The sequence below is a fragment of the Macrobrachium rosenbergii genome, chromosome 13 (assembly GCF_040412425.1).
Source record: "Macrobrachium rosenbergii isolate ZJJX-2024 chromosome 13, ASM4041242v1, whole genome shotgun sequence".
NCBI classification, from domain to species: Eukaryota; Metazoa; Arthropoda; class Malacostraca; order Decapoda; family Palaemonidae; genus Macrobrachium; species Macrobrachium rosenbergii.
The window spans coordinates 4,868,091-4,887,035 of NC_089753.1; the positions used below are offsets into that span (position 1 = coordinate 4,868,091).

The 18,945-nt window shown below is 39.7% G+C and overlaps 1 protein-coding gene across 1 annotated transcript in view; it reads left to right on the top strand.

The window, feature by feature from the left end:
* The window catches only part of LOC136844863 (uncharacterized), a 484,772-nt gene that overhangs the window by 393,206 nt on the left and 72,621 nt on the right, over positions 1–18,945 (top strand). The window contains exons 15-16 of the mRNA XM_067114107.1: positions 1,798–1,980; positions 2,243–2,344. Coding sequence (XP_066970208.1) covers positions 1,798–1,980; positions 2,243–2,344 — 285 coding nt within the window. The remainder of the gene's footprint in view (positions 1–1,797; positions 1,981–2,242; positions 2,345–18,945) is intronic.

Consider the following 18,945-nt stretch of genomic DNA (forward strand, 5'->3'; position numbering starts at 1 on the left):
TTAGGTGTGATGGGAATTGAGATCAGTGAAACTAGATGCTGAGTGTATATCTAAAGTCAGTGTAAATAGAATCAAAGTTGTTCCAAGTTTGTGAATATGGATTCATAGTTGTTCGCAATGCTGTGTAAATAGAGCCAATTCTGATTTTTATTATTGATGCACTCAAGTTGAAAAAACAAGATGCTTTATACAAGCCCAAGGGCACCAATAAGGAATGCAGGCCAGTACAGAAAAGGAAATTGACAAATAGAGAATAAAATATAAAAAAAAAATTAGCAAATAAGATGAGTAACAAATTAAAATAAGACAAATGAACTTGAGAAGACAAGACTCATGTGATCTACTCTGCAAAAGAGCTTTTGCACCAAATTTGAAAACTGAAGTTCAGATTATTTTGCCAAAGGATTATAAAAATCATTCCACAGTTTGGTCACAACAGGAATTAGAAAACTGATATTTGTCCTCACAGAAGAAAAGGCAGAACTTAGAATTAACTGCTATATACTAATACTGTACATGGTGGAAGATAGTGTTTATGTTGTAAAAAATAAGATTTTTTCATACTAGCCCTGCCATCATGAACATCTTTATTCTGTGCAGTGTCTCTCCGTCCACACCAAATTTTCCTAATTTACATAAGAAAAAGACTCCAGTGACTTACTGTGCATCATCCATCAAGGCCCAACTCTTCCTTGCTAACTTCAGCCATGAAGAGCACAGAGAAGGAAGGAGAGCACTCAGATTTATGATTTAAGGAAAACCCGTTCACTTTGAAATAAAAATTTATTTATTATTAGCATTCATTGGTGTATGCAATCAGTTTGTCTTCCAAACCTTGCTGAATGTCACTAGTATAAATAATAGATAACAAAGGTCTAAGAACACTACCCTATACTGTACAACTAACTCACAACTACCAAGACCTCTTGAAAAGGCAGTACTCCAGGCATATGCTTAGCTCTCATCAATCCTATTTTTTCTGGTCTTGTACAAACTTGGTCCATGGCTTTCTTCTTTAAATCATTCACGCTTTCTGGAATAACTATATTTAGAGTATCATTCACCAAGTCTTAACCCATACAATAAGAAATCCTTACACTATCCAAACACATCACTTACATGAACTTAGGCATGCATAACAAAAGTTGAAACCTTTGGTAAATATTTAATGTAATATATTTACTGATAAAAAAAGAAATCCTTACACCATCCAAACACATCACTTACATGAACTTAGGCATGCATAACAAAAGTTGAAACCTTTGGTAAATATTTAATGTAATATATTTACTGATAAAAACAGTTGTATTTGTCACATTTTGGTAAGGGATATTTTCTTTTATCAAAACTGTGAATCAAATAACCATCCATAATGCAATAGATAAAGAGGGCCAAATAGATAGAGACATTCATATCACTTTACATGCACAGTTCTCATACTGTATACAGTACCAACTTGTAGGAATCATTAAACAGGTATGTCATTAAATGAGGAGTGTGTGTTATAGAAATTCCAAGAACTTCAGGACACCAAGCACGATATCCCTATTACTGATTTTAGTTATACGTAAATGATCAACAAATTTAAAGGGAGGCTATAATAGTAAAAATTGACAATGAAAGGACTGTAATAAGCACCCTTATGGATTTGTATTTTTTTTTATATAGACTGTACCACTAAGCTCAACAATTATTGCTATTGCAAAAGTTGACATATACTTAGTTTATTTGTTTAACATTAATTTTTTATGGTTGTAATTCTATTTCAAATTTAAAGTAGTATTTTTTTCTTTTCAGAAAAAGCAACAATACTGGTTGGAACACCTCAGGCTGTTATAAATTGGATGGCTGAGGGGAAGAGAAGCAAGAATGTCAATTTAGATAGACTAAAGGCACTTATAGTTGACGATGGACCTGCTGTTGTTGATTTCGTTGAAATGCACGGCCATAATTTCTTGATAGAATTTGCAAAGATTAAAGGTAGGAGAATGTTTGTTGCTATGTTATGCATATTGTGTTACAGTACATGTCAGTCATGAAAGGGTTTCTTTGAATGTTATGGAGTGTTTTTGAGTTGTAATTGTTACTTTATTAAATGTCATTGTCTAATTTAAATTTTATTTCTTATTTTGTCAGACAAATGGCAGTCTAGCCTTTTACTGGAACCATTGAGAAATTTATTGTAGTATAATAAGTGTCTGGTTTCTGCATAACAAAATCTTTCTTTTACTCTACATTTCAGATTTGAATAAAGTGATTACTGCTGAAAAAATAAATAGACAAGATGTTACAGCTTTAGAAAGATTAAGAATCTTAACAGACTATAAGAAGATTTATCAAAAAGGTAAGGAAGCTTTGATGCTATGTTGTAATTACACTGCTGCTTCAAGATTTTTCATGGTTAACTAAGAGCATGTTTTCTTTTAGGAGAATTTTTGTATTTCAAATGCTTTCAATATGGAAATCAATTTAGTACTACTGTATAGAAAAACCTTGGAACTGAAAGAGAATTGTATAGTCATAGATATATTGCTATGTTATACACATTCAAAAAAGATCCCTGTGTAAATTGATGTAGATATATATGTCAAAGTAGAAACAGCAGTGCATTAATGTAGATATATATGTCAAAGTAAAAATAGTGGTGAGAGAATATAAAAAAAGGCTAAGAAACATTGGATTTATTAAATGACATTGACAGTAGTATGACATATAAAGGTGTACATGAAACAGATATGTAAACTATAAATGCAAGTAGACCTGTTTTTACAAACCTGGTAGGGAACCTAAAGCTTTTCATGAGTGCTCAACCTTCCCTGCCACATGCACACATCAAACCTTATCAGCTTTTTACTTTTATATTAGAAAAGGAGAAATAAGTAAAACTGTGGTAATGATGAACTATATAAACTTGAGACAGGGTAAACAATTATTACAGTTAACCCTAAAAAATTATGGATTCGACCAATTGCAGAATTTTCATCAGCATTTGAATAGAAAACTTTTGGAGCTTTGTGTCTATTCCAAAAAACCTTGCAGATTACTTGTGTAGGCTAGAAATGTAAAGCAAATTAAATAATACAAAAAATCATTAATAATACAGAAAAACTTGGAAAAAAGGTTGAATGCTTATAAACATCAGCAGTTGAGAAGTGTAAAGAAAGGTAAAGCTGCGTATGATGTACATAGGGTTGTCATTTTTAAGGCAACAAGAAAAATATTTTTTTCGTATACTGTATTAAAATGAAACGGAAAGAAAATTGAAAAAATACCCATCAGTAATAATAAGGAAAACCTAAAAAGAGAAAAACACAAACATCTGTAGTTGAGAATTCTGAAGAAGGTAAAGCTGCAGATGATGCACATGAAGTTAGAAATGTTGAGGAAACAAGCAAATCTAACTGTAAGTACGTAAGATATTTTATATACTAACGTGAATACCTAAACAACATTATTTAAAACTCATATTTCTAAAAAGTTATAGTTCACTAAAGAATTGTAGTTGTGTCCGCTTGTAAAGTGGTCCCAGCATCTTTGTCTCAGCTCTCAGGCTTGCTGATCTGTTTGCTGCACACAGTGATCTTTATTAATTTTTGCAGTTCTCGTATCTTTAGTACAATGTAGCTGCAGATCTTAATCATGACCCTAAAACATAGAGCTCCTGCTGTTGCTGAAAGTGTTGCCATGAGGCCAAAGAAAGTGATGACCCTGCAAGAAAATTGACTTGCTAGATTTCCCAAGTTTTGTTGACTCACGTACTGTGGTTGACCTCCATTATATTTTCAGCAAATCATCTGTAAGGTACATACATAAAAAGGGAACATTAATCTGTACAGCCATTGCTGCAGTCACTACTGCAGGGGCACAAAGACTGCATCATGTGCAAAATTTATGGGTGGAGGTTTTTCAAGTAAAAAAAAGTAATTCCAGGTGTAGATGGTGTTATTGCACATTCCATTGTTTTATTTTGAGTAATAACTATATTGAATCAAATCAGAACATTATCAAATCAAATAATTTATATTTGTTCCTACATAAATACAAACCTTTGTTCTTTACAAAGGATTTAGCTTGTGAATGTGAGCTGGAACAGCCATTTATCTTTCAAACAATGTTAACTACTGACAGTAGGGGCGAAGCCCCGCCCACTAGTCAGTCTGCAATCCACTTTCGGCCGCCATTGAGTGAAGATGTCTTCTGTGCTCTCTACCCGGCTGTCATTTGCTTTTATATTTTTTTCCTGTTGCTTGTTTTTTATGATAATGTGTTTTGATGTAATAAAGAGTGGAAACCCCTCAATCACAAAAGCCACCTTTGGAGAGGAAACCACTATCCCTAAGGCACTGCCAAGGGAAATAAAGGCCCTGTAAACTGTTCCTCTCTTCTGTCAAGGTAAATCTTCATTCCTTATGTGTATCATGCTGTAGGCATGACTGCAATCAATCAAGCCCTTGTTCAGAGTGCTGGGTCTGGCCTTATGAACAGCGGGTGAAGTTTGCCAGGAAGAAGAAGAAAAGAAAGTTTCTCCGGTACCATTGGAGTGCAATACTCCACTGGTGACACCAAAGATTCTCTCTGGTTCTTTGTTGCCCCATGGCCAAACTTCCACCTGCTGTTACCACTCCTAAGGGAGCAGGTTCCCCTTTGCTGACTCCTACTGCTATGTCAGTAGAGAGCCGCTGGGGGGAGGGGGGAGACCAGCCCGGTTCCTCTCTGGCATTTTCATTTTGCTTGGAGGATGGGTTGTCTTTGGGTCGGAGGAATGCTCGTTCTCAGGGTATGGAGAGAACTGCCTCACCTAACCTGACATTCTTTGCAGATGCTGTGGAGCCCTAGGGACTTAAGGACCTCTTGCCCTCCTTAGGTCTCTTAGAGGAGCCAAGTGTGACTGGTCTTATTGATCACTTGAAGGCTGTGTAAGGCCTTCCTGTTACTGCTTCAGCTGTAACCATGATGACCTCTGCGGTTATGGTATCCACCTGCTCAAGGGTGACTACTACATCTTTGGTACCATGCACTTGCCTTCGGTGATGTGTGCCCCAGGTGTCGCCGTCAACTTCATCGCTGGGTGAATTCCTCCTCCATATGCTGCTGTTCAAAGCCGCCCTTGGCAAGAAGAGGAAATTGAAGAAAAGAAGAAGGAGGTCATCATCGTTGTCTTGATCTTTGTCTTTGTCATCAATTGCTTTCGCCTCCTCCCCTTCTTCCAAAGCTAGCAAATAAAGGGAGAAGAAGATTGTCCTGCCCACTTGCAGGAAACCTTGTAGAGCTTCCAGTGGCCAGCCCTCTCTGCAGGTTCTCTCATTAGTGGTACTGCTTGCAGGAGCAGCCACTGCCCAGTGTTCTCCAGACCCCTGGTGTACCGGTACCGGCTGCCAGCACAGCCCAATGAGAGAAGGGGAGCAGAGAGCTTGGAGGTGCACCCTCACCTGCCTCCTGCTCTTCAAAGAGAGTGGCCCAGAGGTCCCAGGATGTTTGCCTGGCCCAACCGGTTGGTCACCTGGGCAAGGCAAGAGGCAATCCCCCGCTCAGTCTTCTTCTCCTGTAGAAGCTTCGGCTTCTAAGAAGGCTGGAGCACGCTTGCGGGGTAGCCCCTGCTCACATTTGTGTGAGCAGGACCACTCTCCCTGACTTGTGTGGATGTCGTTACTGTGGGTTGACAACCTCCCACGGCCTTGCTTACCTGCCAGGAATTCAATCTTCGACAGGCTGAGCAAGGGTACTCGCGATCCCTCACCTGTCCCCTCCACCTCCTCTGGGGTTTTTTTGAAAGCTGGGAGCCAGACAGGTCTAGGGCACAGAACGGGAAATGTTCTCGATCCCATTCCAGTACTTCTGCAGAAGTATACGTTCCTGGGTCAGTGTCACGATCCAAGAATCGTTTCAGGTTCTTTCAGACTCTAAACAATAATGTTTCAATACCAACAATTGAAATATGGGGAATGAATATAAAAAGAAACTCTCACAATGCTACAACACATTTATTCACAACCTTATTTACAAAGAAAATGAAATGTTTCCCCTTTGCTCTTATTTAATGTAACACTAAACAAAATAAATCTAAGTAGTTATAGATAGGGGGAACAGGTTGGAAGGTAGAGCAAACTTAATACTTAAATGGTGAGTTGGTGAGTTATCCTTTCGTGGCTGGGGTTTCAGCTGAAGAGATGATGCTGGCACGATGACCTTGGGTTTGAAGATGTCACAGAAAGGCTGGTGAAAACTCAGCAGAGATTTTGCTGGTATGATGACCACGGTCTCGTAGACGTCACAAAAAGGGATGTCTTTAAGATGAGGCAGCAAATGCTGTTTCTCCAAGAACTCGGAGATTTTGCAAATGGAGGGCAGGAAGGGCTGGAGATTCATCCTCACTACAGGCAGGAAGGCCTGACTACTTCACGTTGTCACAGGCAGGAAGTGCTTGGCGACTACTCCTCCACACAAGCAGGAAGGGCTGACTACTTTTCTTCGTCAGTGGTAGGTAGGCTTGCTGCTTCACCTTGTCTCGAACATGGAGGGCTTGGGGACTTCTCATCACAAGCAGGAAGGGATGGCTTTTTCTCTTCGTTTTGGGCAGGATAAGATTTTATGGAGAAGGGTAAGGGTCGTCTGGAGGGGATTAATGTTGCTTTGTCAGACCTCTGAGTGCCCTCTCTGTCTCTGTCTGTCTATATCTCTTGTCTTGGGAAGTCTCCTCTGGAAGCTTATATACCACTGTATGGGTGGAGCTAATGACGACAGACAATCGTCATTCCCATATAAGGAATTTTTTTATTTACTGCACAATGATTGGTTCCTAATAAATGCCCCTCTCCGGTCACACCATAGAAGATTCCAGATCAAATTTTCTGATGCAGTGTGGATCGAATATTGTGCCATGTTACAAAGGCATGGCATGAGATACCACGTGGCGTCGTTTCCACAAGAAAGGGTTTTCATCGAATCGCTAATTCTCCATGACGCATTGACAACAGTGACTGACTGGTGAGCAAACACAGGAAGCAGTCACATCTTGGAAAAGAGACATTTCTTTTTCAATATATTTCATCATTATTGCATCTACTCGTGACACGTTCCCCCAAAAGAAAGAAATAAAATATACTTATTTTATTTTTTAAAAGAGCAAAAGACACAAAACTACTTTAAACTTGTCTGAACCGAGGAACACCTCTGCATTTCGCTACCGCTTAGCCTCAGCAAAACACGTTCACTCAACTCTTCAGTCGCACATCATACTCGCACTACAGTGCCCCCCAAAAAAAAAAAAAAAAAAAAAAAAAGCTCTTACTCAGAACGAAAGAAAATAATAAACAAACTACTCTCGCATTCCGAAAAATCTCTAGAGAGGCTATCAGCTATTACATTATTCTTTCTCCTTATATGAACTATCTTCGGATTATGATCTTGTAATTCTAGGCTCCATCGCATGAGACATTTACAGTATTCTTATTCTTAAACCTGTCCAAATAAACTAGCGGGTTATAATCAGTATACACAGTTAAAACAGGACCACTACGCGAATAAATTAAATGCTGCAAGGCTAAAACTAAACTAAACTAAACTCCTTCTCAATAGTTGAATGATTTTGCTGGCTTTATTCAATTTCTTTGAATAATAAGCGACTGGGTGCCCCATTCCATTCACTTCTTGCCATAAGACTGCTCCTATGCCAGTGTCACTGGCATCAATCACTAAATTAAATTCCTAGCTAAAATCAGGTATCAACAGTACTGGCTCGTGAATCACTACGGCCTTCAATTGGTTGAAAGCTTCTATACACTCGTCATCAAATACAAAACTTCGTCCCTTGTTAAAGAGATTAATTATGGGGGCACTTATTTCTGAAAAATTGGGCACAGATGTACGGAAATATGAAACCATTCCGAGAAATCTCATGGCCTGCTTTTTACTTGCTGGGATTGGGAAATTGATAATAGCTTCTGTGTTCCCATCTTTTGGGCAGATCTTTTCAAGACCCACTTTATGACCTAAATAAGTGACAGAGGTTTTCCCAAATTCACATTTCTTCAGATTTAGAACCAGATTTGCTTTTGCAGGGGCTTCAAGGACTTTTCCTAAAATTCTTAAATGTTCTTCCCAAGTTTCTGAGAATATCATAAGATCATCTAAATTTACGACACAGTTGTTGATGCCATTCAAAACTTTAATCATTAACCTTTGGAAAATACTGCCTGCATTCTTTAAACCAAAAGCCATAACTCAAGGTTCATAGCCAACGGTGTAATAAAAGCGGATATTTTCCTTGCCTGTTCACTTAGAGGTACTTGTCAGTAACCTTTGGCCAAATCAAGCTTGGAAATGAATTTGGCATTTCCAATTCTATCTAAGCAATCATCAGTTCTGGGAAGGGGGAAATTACCTTGCTTAGTTACACTGTTTACTTTTCTGAAATCAATGCACAGCCTATCTGATCCATCTTCCTTTTTCACCAGAACTACAGGAGAACCCAATTCACTCTCGCTGGGAACTATCAAATTATTATCTAACGTATACATCATTTACTTTCTTACTGATTTTGTTTTCTCTGGACTCAGACGATATGGACTTTGTCTTATGGGTTTTGTGTCCTGTAACTCAGTATTATGCTCTAATAGATTAGTTAGACCTAATTTATTGCTAACAGTTTCATGGTAATTTGAGAAAACATTGTGTAATTCCTTCAATTTTTCTTCTTCTAAGCTAGGCTTAAATGCCTTGAAATTCTTAAGCACATCGGAGTTTTTCTTGAAACAAATTTTTCTCTGTGACATAGTTACCACAGGCACTGGGCGTTTGTAATATTTCTTCAACAAGTTTACATGCAACCACTTAGCTGTACGCCTGCCCATATCAATTAAATACAGGCAGTCCCCTGTGTACGATGGGGGTTCCGTTCCTACGCCGCATCATGAGCCGAAAAAGAGTAAAAAAATCCTAAGAAAATCCTACTTTTAATGCTTGGGTGTTTTGAAAACTATGTAAACTGCATTTTTATTGAGTTTTTCATAAAAAAACTTCCAAATTTTGATTATTCTGCCATTTTGTACACATATTTTTTCTGTCAGATCAGTGTCATAAGCATCGTAACCCTGGAACATGCGTTGTAAACCTGGAAATAATTTCTGATGAATATATTTGAAAAGCGTCGTAACCTCGGAACGTCGTAAGCTGGACCCGTCGTAACCCAGGGACTGCCTGTAATTTAAATTTCCCCTTTTTTCTAAGACAGAAAAGGATCTCCAAACTTATAATAGAATGAGGGATCTTCTCTCCGAATTAACACCAAAACTTTATCTCCAACACAGAAATTACTCCCTTTTGCCGTGAGGTCATACTTTCTTTTAGTTTCCCCTTGACTGTTGCTCTCGTTTTCTATTGCCATCTAGCAAGCTTCCCTTAGATTCTCCTTGTAATTCTCTAGATTTTGTATGTAGTCCTCTTTACCTCCTTCAAGCATTAATTTACACTTTAAAATTTCTAATGGTCCTTTAGCAGTGTGACCAAACACTAACTCGAAAGGACTAAATCCAGTTGTGCCATTCAGCGCCAACCGTAAGGCTAACAAGACAAATGGTAACATTTCTTCCCAATCATGTTAAAAATTGTTGCACAATTTTCCTAAGCAACTCTTTAATGTTTGGTGGAAATGTTCAACAATACCCTGTGACTCGAGGTGATAAGGTGTGAAAGTTACAAGTTCAATACCTAGTTCTTTCATTTTGTCCCTGAAATACTTAGACACAAAGTTACTGCCATTATCACTTTGTATAATGCTAGGCAGACCAAACTTAGAAAAATAGCTCAACAAGCATTTAACTATGGTTTTTGCATTACCGTTTCTTACAGGGATTGCTTCTGGATAACGGGTTAGTCTATCAATGATTGTTAACAGATAGATATTCCTCCTCCCTTCTAGGCAAAGGGCCGACCATATCAATAACAACATTCTCAAGGGGTTTGCCTACTGATGGAATATTACATAAAGGAGCCTTGGGGATTACCTGATTAGGCTTACCGGCCATTTGACATTCATGACAACTTAAAACATATCTTTTCATGTCACTTCTCATCTTAGGCCAAAAGTATGTCCTACTTATACACTTAAATGTTTTATATATTTATCCCCAAATGTCCTTGATCATCATGTGCTATTTCAAAATTAATTTGTGAAGCTTCCTAGTGATTACTAATTGTTCGACAATCTCCTCTTTGCTAACTGACTTAGGACAAACATAACGACACAAAACTTTATCTTTTAGACAAAAGGTTTCCTTACAAACACTATCGAGCTCATCATCCAGCTCACATTCAAAGATTCGGGTTAGTGTCTCATCCTCTCTCTGTAACTTGACTAGCTCATCCTTATTCAAAATGTTAGTGCCTAAACCATTGCAGCAACTATCACTTGAAACCACTACATCGACTAAGTCTATGTCATTACTTTTGATAGCTACATCGTCAGCTTGGCTAACACTGTCAACACCGATAGAGTCAGTCTTCTCAGCCACACTCATGCTAAGATCAGTTATACCCCCTCTACCACACTCGTTCGAATCCACTAACAAATCATGACCGTAATCTATAACTGTATCTAAACCTGACCTAGTGACTACCAATTCAGGTACTGAAATCTCACTCAAAATAGGATTCACACAATTGGATGTTGCTAAGTCATTACTGACAATTATGTCAACGCCATCAACGGGCAAATTGTCTACAACTGCTAGTTTTACTTCCCCCGACACTCCTCGACCTTTTAAGCTCACCTCCAACAAAGGACAAACAACACAAGTGTTCTGAAACCCACCTAACATAACTTGTTCTTTCGTACTAATTACTGACCTCGTTGGCACATTGTCTCTCCTAATAAGGGAGACAGCCGCTATGGTGTCCCGAAGCAAAACTACTCTCGAATCCCCTCCTTCAATAGAAGAAACTACACCTTCAGACAGAAACTCTCCATAAAATTTCCTAGTTTCTTTCATAACATCATTCACACTTGACGAAAGATTAATAACTAGAGACACTGGTTTCTTAACATTTTTCCCTTCTGCACAATTCCTTGATAAAGGCCCTTTCTTATTACATCAGTAACAAGTTACCTCAGAAGTCCCTTTATTCTTACAAAATCTAGAAGTATGACCAGGTTTTCCACATGCATAACAATAGTAGTCACTTTTACCTGTATTGCTACCACTATTACTAGAATACTTATTACATTATACTCTACCAGACGAAGGATAATCTGCAAAAGATTTTTCATGCCTATCTTCTATATATAGATTAATCTCTGGGGATACGTTATCTTTGAAGTTTGTAGCAAAACTAAGTTCTTGAGATCTTCAAAATTATCAATCCAGCGGAAGTTTACCAGTTACAAAATAATCTTTCAAACTTCTTTCCGTGCTCTACATATGTAGTGCTCTCGTCCCTTCTCAAACTTCTAAACTTCTTGCGGTATGCCTCCAGTACTGACCTGTATGCTCTAAGAACAACTTCCTTCACAACATCATAATCCCCACATTCCTCCTCAGACATGCAAGTATACACGTAAGAATGACTGTAAATACAAAGTCCACAAGTTTTTTGGGCAATCTACTGTGTTCATTAACTTTTCAAAAGACATGAAATATTTCATTACATCTTCCTCATCAAATTTTGGCACTAATTTCAACACTGCACCCATACCTAAACTGTCAACATCTTCATTGTTCAATGATGAATTACCACCTCGTGTGCTGCCTGACGGACTGTTATGAGAACTTCGCCTTAACCGAGCGATTTCTAACTCATGTTTATGCTCTCTCTCTCTCTCTCTCTCTCTCTCTCTCTCTCTCTCTCTCTCTCTCTCTCTCTCTCTCTCTCTCTCTTTCTAGCTGCAGCTTTCTAATTTCTCCTTCAGCAACTCAAGAAGAGCATTGCCTTCCAGACCCAGAAGCCTATCCGACTCAACCAACTCTTTCATCAACTCACTCATTCTGCTTCTTTCTATGTTCTCCCTGTTTCAATTGGTTATGGAGTTGAAAATCCTGGCCAGGTTGCCAACTGTCATGATCCAAGAATTGTTTCAGGTTCTTTCAAACTCGAAACTATAATGTTTCAACACCAGCAATTGAAATATGGGAAATGTATATAAAAAGAAACTCTCACAGCACTACAACACATTTATTCACAATCTTATTTACAAAGAAAATGAAATTTTCCCCTTTGCTCTCTTTCAACATAACACTAAACTAAATAAATCTGGGGGAACAGGTTGGAAGGTAGAGCAAACTTAATACTTAAATGGTGAGTTGGTGAGTTATCCTTTCGTGGCTGGGGTTTCAGCTGAAGAGATGATGCTGGCACGATGACCTCAGGCTTGAAGATGTTACAGAAGGGCTGCTGAGAACTCAGCAGAGATGTTGCTGGTACGATGACCATGGGCTCATAGACGTCACAGAGAGGGATGTCTTTAAGGGGATCGGCCGGTTTCCCACTTTTTTAATGACAGGTGGTTGATATATAGGGGGTTTGTTTAAGGACATTATGTGGAACTTCTGGGGAAAAAAATTTTGGTGAATGACCTTAGGTTTTGTGATACCAGAGCAATTTTTTGCCAAAATTGGCCATTTTCAAAATGCATCTTCTCCTTTGCTTTTAGTTTTTAAGGGATGGGATTTGAACCACGTATAAAACACATATGAACCTTCAATAAAATGCCAGGGATTTTTGATTTTTTAATTCTTCTTCGAGATATGAATTTTTTTTTCCTTTTTATGAAATTTTCCTGGAAAATGACAGAAAAAAATGACCAAAAATCAGCAACTCAAAATATTAAAAATCCCCCGGCATTTTATTAATCCACCATGTTTCCTCATGTTATATATAAATTTCATTTAGATTGGTCCAATACTATTTAGCATTTTAAGGTCCAATACTTTTTAACGACAGGTTGTTGATATGTAGGGGTTTGTTAAAGGATATTGTGTGGAACTTCTGGGAAAAAATTTTTTGTTCAGTGACCTTAGGTTTTGTGACGCCAAATTTTCGCCAAAAATGGCCATTTTTGCATCTCCTCCTTTGCTTTTTGGTTTTAAGGATGAGATTTGAACCACGTATAAAACACATATGGACCTTGATACAAAGCCGGGGATTTTTGATTTTTCAATTATTTTTGAATATGAATTTTTTTATTTTTAATGAAATTTTCCCGGCAGAAAAAAAAATTGCCAAAAATCAGAAACTCAAAATATTAAAAATCCCAGCTTTGTTTTAATCTACCATGTTTCATGTTATATTTAAAATTTCATTTAGATTGGTTTTGCATTTTAAAGGCGAAAACTTTGTTTTGAGAAACGGGCCTTCAAAGTTTTAGTTTAAAAGGGACTTTTTACAATTAATTCTATGGTTTTAATTTTTATTTTTGGGTATTAATTAATGCAAAATGATTATAAATAAGAATATTAATTGATTATTTATGTGCCTAAGACACATTCTTATAAATTTTAGGTTCCTGGTCCCCCCTGTCTGATCTTGCTGCAAGGTATTACTCTAGGGTATCATAGTTGCCTACACTTTTTTATTAGTGTCTCGAATCCATCCCTTGCCAAATGGATCCTGGGAATTACTTTACATTCACAATTAGGGATTCGTGATTCAAGTAATTCATCAAGTCTTGCTTCACTTATTATGATCATTTTATTTTCAGGATCGTCTATAATATCAGCCTCCGAGCTACTGCTTTCTTTTTCTAAAATATCTTTGCCCTTTGGTAGTGACGAACAAATAAAAAGGCGTTTAGGGGTGGATGTGGTTGGTTTCTGGTCAGCAGAGATCGCTGCCTGTGCCGTTTGATGGGCAGCTCTCTCTCTCTCCGTCGCTCAGATTCCCTCTATGGCACTAATTTCTTGAACTCTTTCTTCTACTTGTCGCCTGGACTTTTCCACTTGGCTTTTCCGCATTCTAGAAGCATGAAGTGAACTCTTGGACCTTTTAGGCACGGTGAAAAACAAAAACACCGCAGAAAATACAGAGTTCAGTCAAGGCTAGCGAGCATGAAAAAACGTGTCCTTCTAGCTTGGAAGTTTATAGGCAACTCTCGGCCACAGTCTTGGTATGACGTGTGCGTTGTCATGGCTAGGAATAACTAAAAAGGTGCCGAGTAGGATATTATTGACATTATACATTTCATTTCAAAGGAAGTTTTAATAATATATATCGAAAACTATGCCAGACTAAATCATTTGCGCTACGGTGTTTTATGGGTATATAGTTATTGTTACATTTTAGGCCATAACTAGAAAATACGGCAAATTTTAGCATAATATTTCATGGACACATTCTTGAACCCTATCAAAGCCATAGAATTTTTTTTTTTCAAATCGAATTTTTAAAGATTATTGGGTTTTTTAGGCCCGATCCTTAAAGGCGAAAAATTTATGTTTTGAGAAACGGGCCTTCAAAGTTTTAGTTACATAAAATAGTAAAAGGGCTTTCAAAGACTGTGTTACAATTAATTTTATGGTTTTAATTTTTATTTTTGGTTATTAATTAATGCAAAATGATTATAAATAAGAATATTAATTGATTATTTATGTAAAACTAAGACACATTATTATAAATTTTAGGTTCCTGGTCCCCCCTGTCTGATCTTGTTGCAAACTTACTCTAGGTATCATAGTTTGCCTACACTTATTTATTAGTGTCTTGAATCCATCCCTTGCCAAATGGATCCTGGAAATTACTTTACATTCACAATTAGGGATTAAGTGATTCAAGTAATTCATCAAGTCTTGCTTCACTTATTATGATCATTTTATTTTCACGATCGTCTATAATATCAGCCTCCGAGCTACTGCTTTCTTCTTATAAAATATCTTTGCCCTTTAGTAGTGACGAACGAATAAAGAGGCGTTTAGGGGTGGATGTGGTTGGTATCTGGTCAGCAGAGATCGCTGCCTGCGCCGTTTGCTGGGCGACAGCTCTCTCTCTCTCCGTCGCTCCATTCCCCTCTATGGCACTAATTTCTTGAATTCTTTCTTCTACTTCTCGCCTGGACTTTTCCACTTGGCTTTCGGCATTCTAGAAGCATGAAGTGAACTCTTGGACCTTTTAGGCACGGTGAAAAGACAAAAACACCGCAGAAAATACAGAGTTCAGTCAAGGCTAGCGGCCGAAAAAAACGTGTCCTTCTGGCTTGGAAGTTTATAGGCAACTCTAACAGTCGGCGCCATGGTATGACGTGTGCGTTGTCATGGCTAGGAATAACTAAAAAGGTGCCGAGTAGGATATTATTGACATTATACATTTCATTTCAAAGGAAGTTTTCGTAACATACATCGCAAAAACTATAACAGACTAAATCATTTGCGATACTGGTGTTTTATGGGTATATAGTTATTGTTGCATTTGAGGCCATAACTAGAGAAATAAGGCAAATTTTAGCATAATATTTCGTGGACACATTCTTGAATGCTATACGAAGCCATAGAATTTTTTTCAGCAAATCAAATTTTTTAAAGATTTTTTGGGGTTTTTTAGGCGGCCGATCCCCTTAAGGTGAGGCAGCAAATGCTGTTTCTCCAAGAATCCGAAGATTGTGCAAATGGAGGGCAGGAAGGCACTGGAGATTTGTCCTCACTACAGGCAGGAAGGCCTGACTACTTCATGTTGTCACAGGCAGGAAGTGCTTGGCGAGTACTCCTCCACACAAGCAGGAAGGGCTGACTACTTTTCTTCGTCAGTGGTAGGTAGGCTTGCTGCTTCACCTTGTCTTGAACATGGAGGGCTTGGGAACTTCTCATCACAAGTAGGAAGGGATGGCTGCTTCTCTTCATTTTGGGCAGGATAAGATTTTATGGAGAAGAGTAAGGGTCGTCTGGAGGGGATACACGTTGCTTTGTCAGACCTCTGATTGCCCTCTCTGTCTCTGTCTCTCTATATCTGTGTCTTGGGACATCTCTTCTGGAAGCTTATATACCACTGTATGGGCAGGGCTAGTGACGACAGACAATTGTCATTCCCATATAAGGAGTTTTTTTATTTTCTGCACAATGATTGGTTCCTAATAACTGCCCTTTCCGGTCATGCCATAGAAGATTCCAGGTAAAATTTTCTGATGCAATGTGGATCAAATATTGCGCCATGTTACAAAGGCATGGCATAAGATACCACATGGTGTCGTTTCCACAAGAAAGGGTTTTCATCAAATCGCTAATTGTCCATGACGCGTTGACAACAGTAACTGACTGGTGAGCAAACACAGGAAGCAGTCACGTTTTGGAAAAGAGACAATCCTTTTTCAGTGTACCCACACACACACACATCCCGAGTTACATAAAGGCATTTTTTGGAGATCATTAGTATGATAGGGCATTATAATGATCCCGAGGAAGAGACCTTGGCTTTTCCTGCACCGTTTGCCAGCCATTGAGTCTTTTTGGGGATACCAAAAAGAACCCAGGGTCTTGATGGGCTTGCCTTGGTCGAGGCTTCCTGATTGGGTCTTTGACCAAGTGAATTCTCTGGTTTCTGGGCAAGAGAATTTCTTTTAGTGTAGATGCTTCCAGTGCCACTAACTCACCAGAGGAAATACTACATTCCTTTGGAAAGGTCATTGCTGACCAAACAGTTTGACAAGGACCGGGACTTGTCTGTGTTTCGCTCTGTCACTGGATTGACTCTGTGTGGAGGGGTCTCCCTCTTGCCAGCTGAGGTAGTGCCACAGGAATCGACTGCTATGGTAAAGTTCCGACAGTCTCATGGATAGATCACTGGTCATTGTTAGTGGCCAAGCTTGTGTCCTCTTGAGATTCCCATATACTTGAAGAAGACTCTGCATTTAGGAGGCTGATGTTGTCTGGAGGTAGGGCCATCACCTACCTGGCCCACCAGATGGCAGAACTGTAGCAAACCTAATCCTGAAGAGGCAAGATGCTGTGTTGTCTCAAATCTCTAGGTTCGCAAGTCTGAGTTGGCACTGGCACTCAGGAACAGACTGGTACTGGGTTTGACCCTCCTGTCTGCTTGTGGAGACGTGGAGGATGCAATGACCATGCTGTGCATCAAGAACAATGACAAGCTTGTCCACCAGGCAGTGGCCAAGATCTCCAGGTCTTTGCATGGCACTGCAGCTTGACTTTCAGGTCAGAGGAAGTCCCAGACTCCCTGAGATCCCTGTAGAGGTACCCTGACGTCTACTGCCTTGGTAATGAAAGGCGTGCAGTCATGTCCCATTCATCTCCTCTCCTGTGCTAGGAGAGGGAGCAAGGTCAAGAAGGGGAAGGATGCTGGATGCTAGGGGCAGTGTTCCTGCCCGCTTGCTGCTGACAGGGGGTGGTGCCAGTCGGTCCATTGGGCAATGTCGCAGAGATAGGTAGTAGATGTCCTTCGGGTAGGGTATGTGCTACCCTTGAGTCTCCGCTATCCCTCACCCTTTGGGAAGAGGTGAACATGATGCTCACGAAGGTACTGGAAGTTGTGACATGCGGCTGAAGACCAGCATGAGTAGGCGGTACCAATCTCAGAATGTAGTGGCAGATAAGCTCAGTTGCCATAGTCAGGTGATAGGGACAGAATGGTCCCTACACCAGGACATTGTGGAGAGGTTATTTGATCCTTGGGGTCTTCCAGTCATAGATCTGTTTGCAGCCCGATAGGATGGAAAGTTACCAGATTTTTGCTCAGTCGTACTGGACGAATGGGAGGCAATGGAGGATGCGTTCCACCAACCATGGGACAACCTAGAGGCATATGCCTTCCCTCCGTTCTTTCTACTTCAGATGATCAACAGTGTCATGGTCACCCTAGATCTCAGGCTGACTCTGGTGGATCCCAAGTGGCCACACACCGAGCCTACTAGCTGTGCTATTTGAGGTAGAGAGAGAGAAATTCCCCCATGGCACAACCTGCTTAGCCAGCCACATGTCAAGAGGTATCACCAGGCAGTGGAAGCGCTGGCACTTCCTGCTTGGAGACTATCAGCGTCTCCTGTGAGCGAGAGTGTTTTCTCAACACAGCAAAGATGTCTGGATACCTGCAAAAATCCTCAGCAGCTGTATACCAGGGAAAATAGGCCATCTTCTGTAGTTGTTGTTGTCGACGGGATATCTCTCTGGTCAGAGCTTCTCTTCAGTAGGTAGTAGACTTTGTTGTCTCGCTTTGCCAAGAGAAGCTTCTCTCAATTTTGGCAATTAAGGGCTGTAGAGCTGCTGTTGGCCAGGTTCCTTGGTTGAAGGTGGTAGATCTCTCTCCCTTTGAGAGATCTCCATGCTTTTGAGAAGCTTCAAACATTCTTGCCCACCCAGGGAACTTGGGCCCCCTGATTTGGACTTACTCTCTTTTTTTAGGAGCCTGACTCATTCACCATATGAGCTGTTGAGAGAGTCATCAGAGAGGAATCGGACCTTTAAGACTTTCATTGCTTACCCTGGCATCGGTGAGCCATGAAGCGAGCTTCATGGCCTTTCCTTTGATGTTAAGCACTCAAGGAGATGGGGATCCATTATGATCAGGTTTGTCCCAGAATTTGTAGTGAAGACTTAGAATCTGTCGGGCCCTGATCCCAGATTCGAGTCCTATTCAATCACTCCTGTAGATGACTTTGTAGGTAATGTTTAAGATGAGATGCTACTGTGTCCAGTTAGGGTGCTGCAGTACTACCTCAAGAGAACTTGGCTTCTCAGGCCTGGTTGTCAACACCTCTTTGTTAGTACGGGCTTGACCAAGAAAGTGGTATCTAAGAACACAATCCCTGTCTGGCTTCATGAGATGATCAAGCGGGTGTACTCTGTCTGATGAGGTAGACAGGATTGCGGTCTGGGCGAGGGCTCACAAGGTCAGGGGCATTGCCCCATCCCTCACATTCTGGAAGAAGTTGTTGGTTCAACAGGCATTATGAGTAGGGGTGTGGTCTCGCCAAACCACATTCGCGTTGTTCTACCTCCGGGATGTTGCTCACAAGTC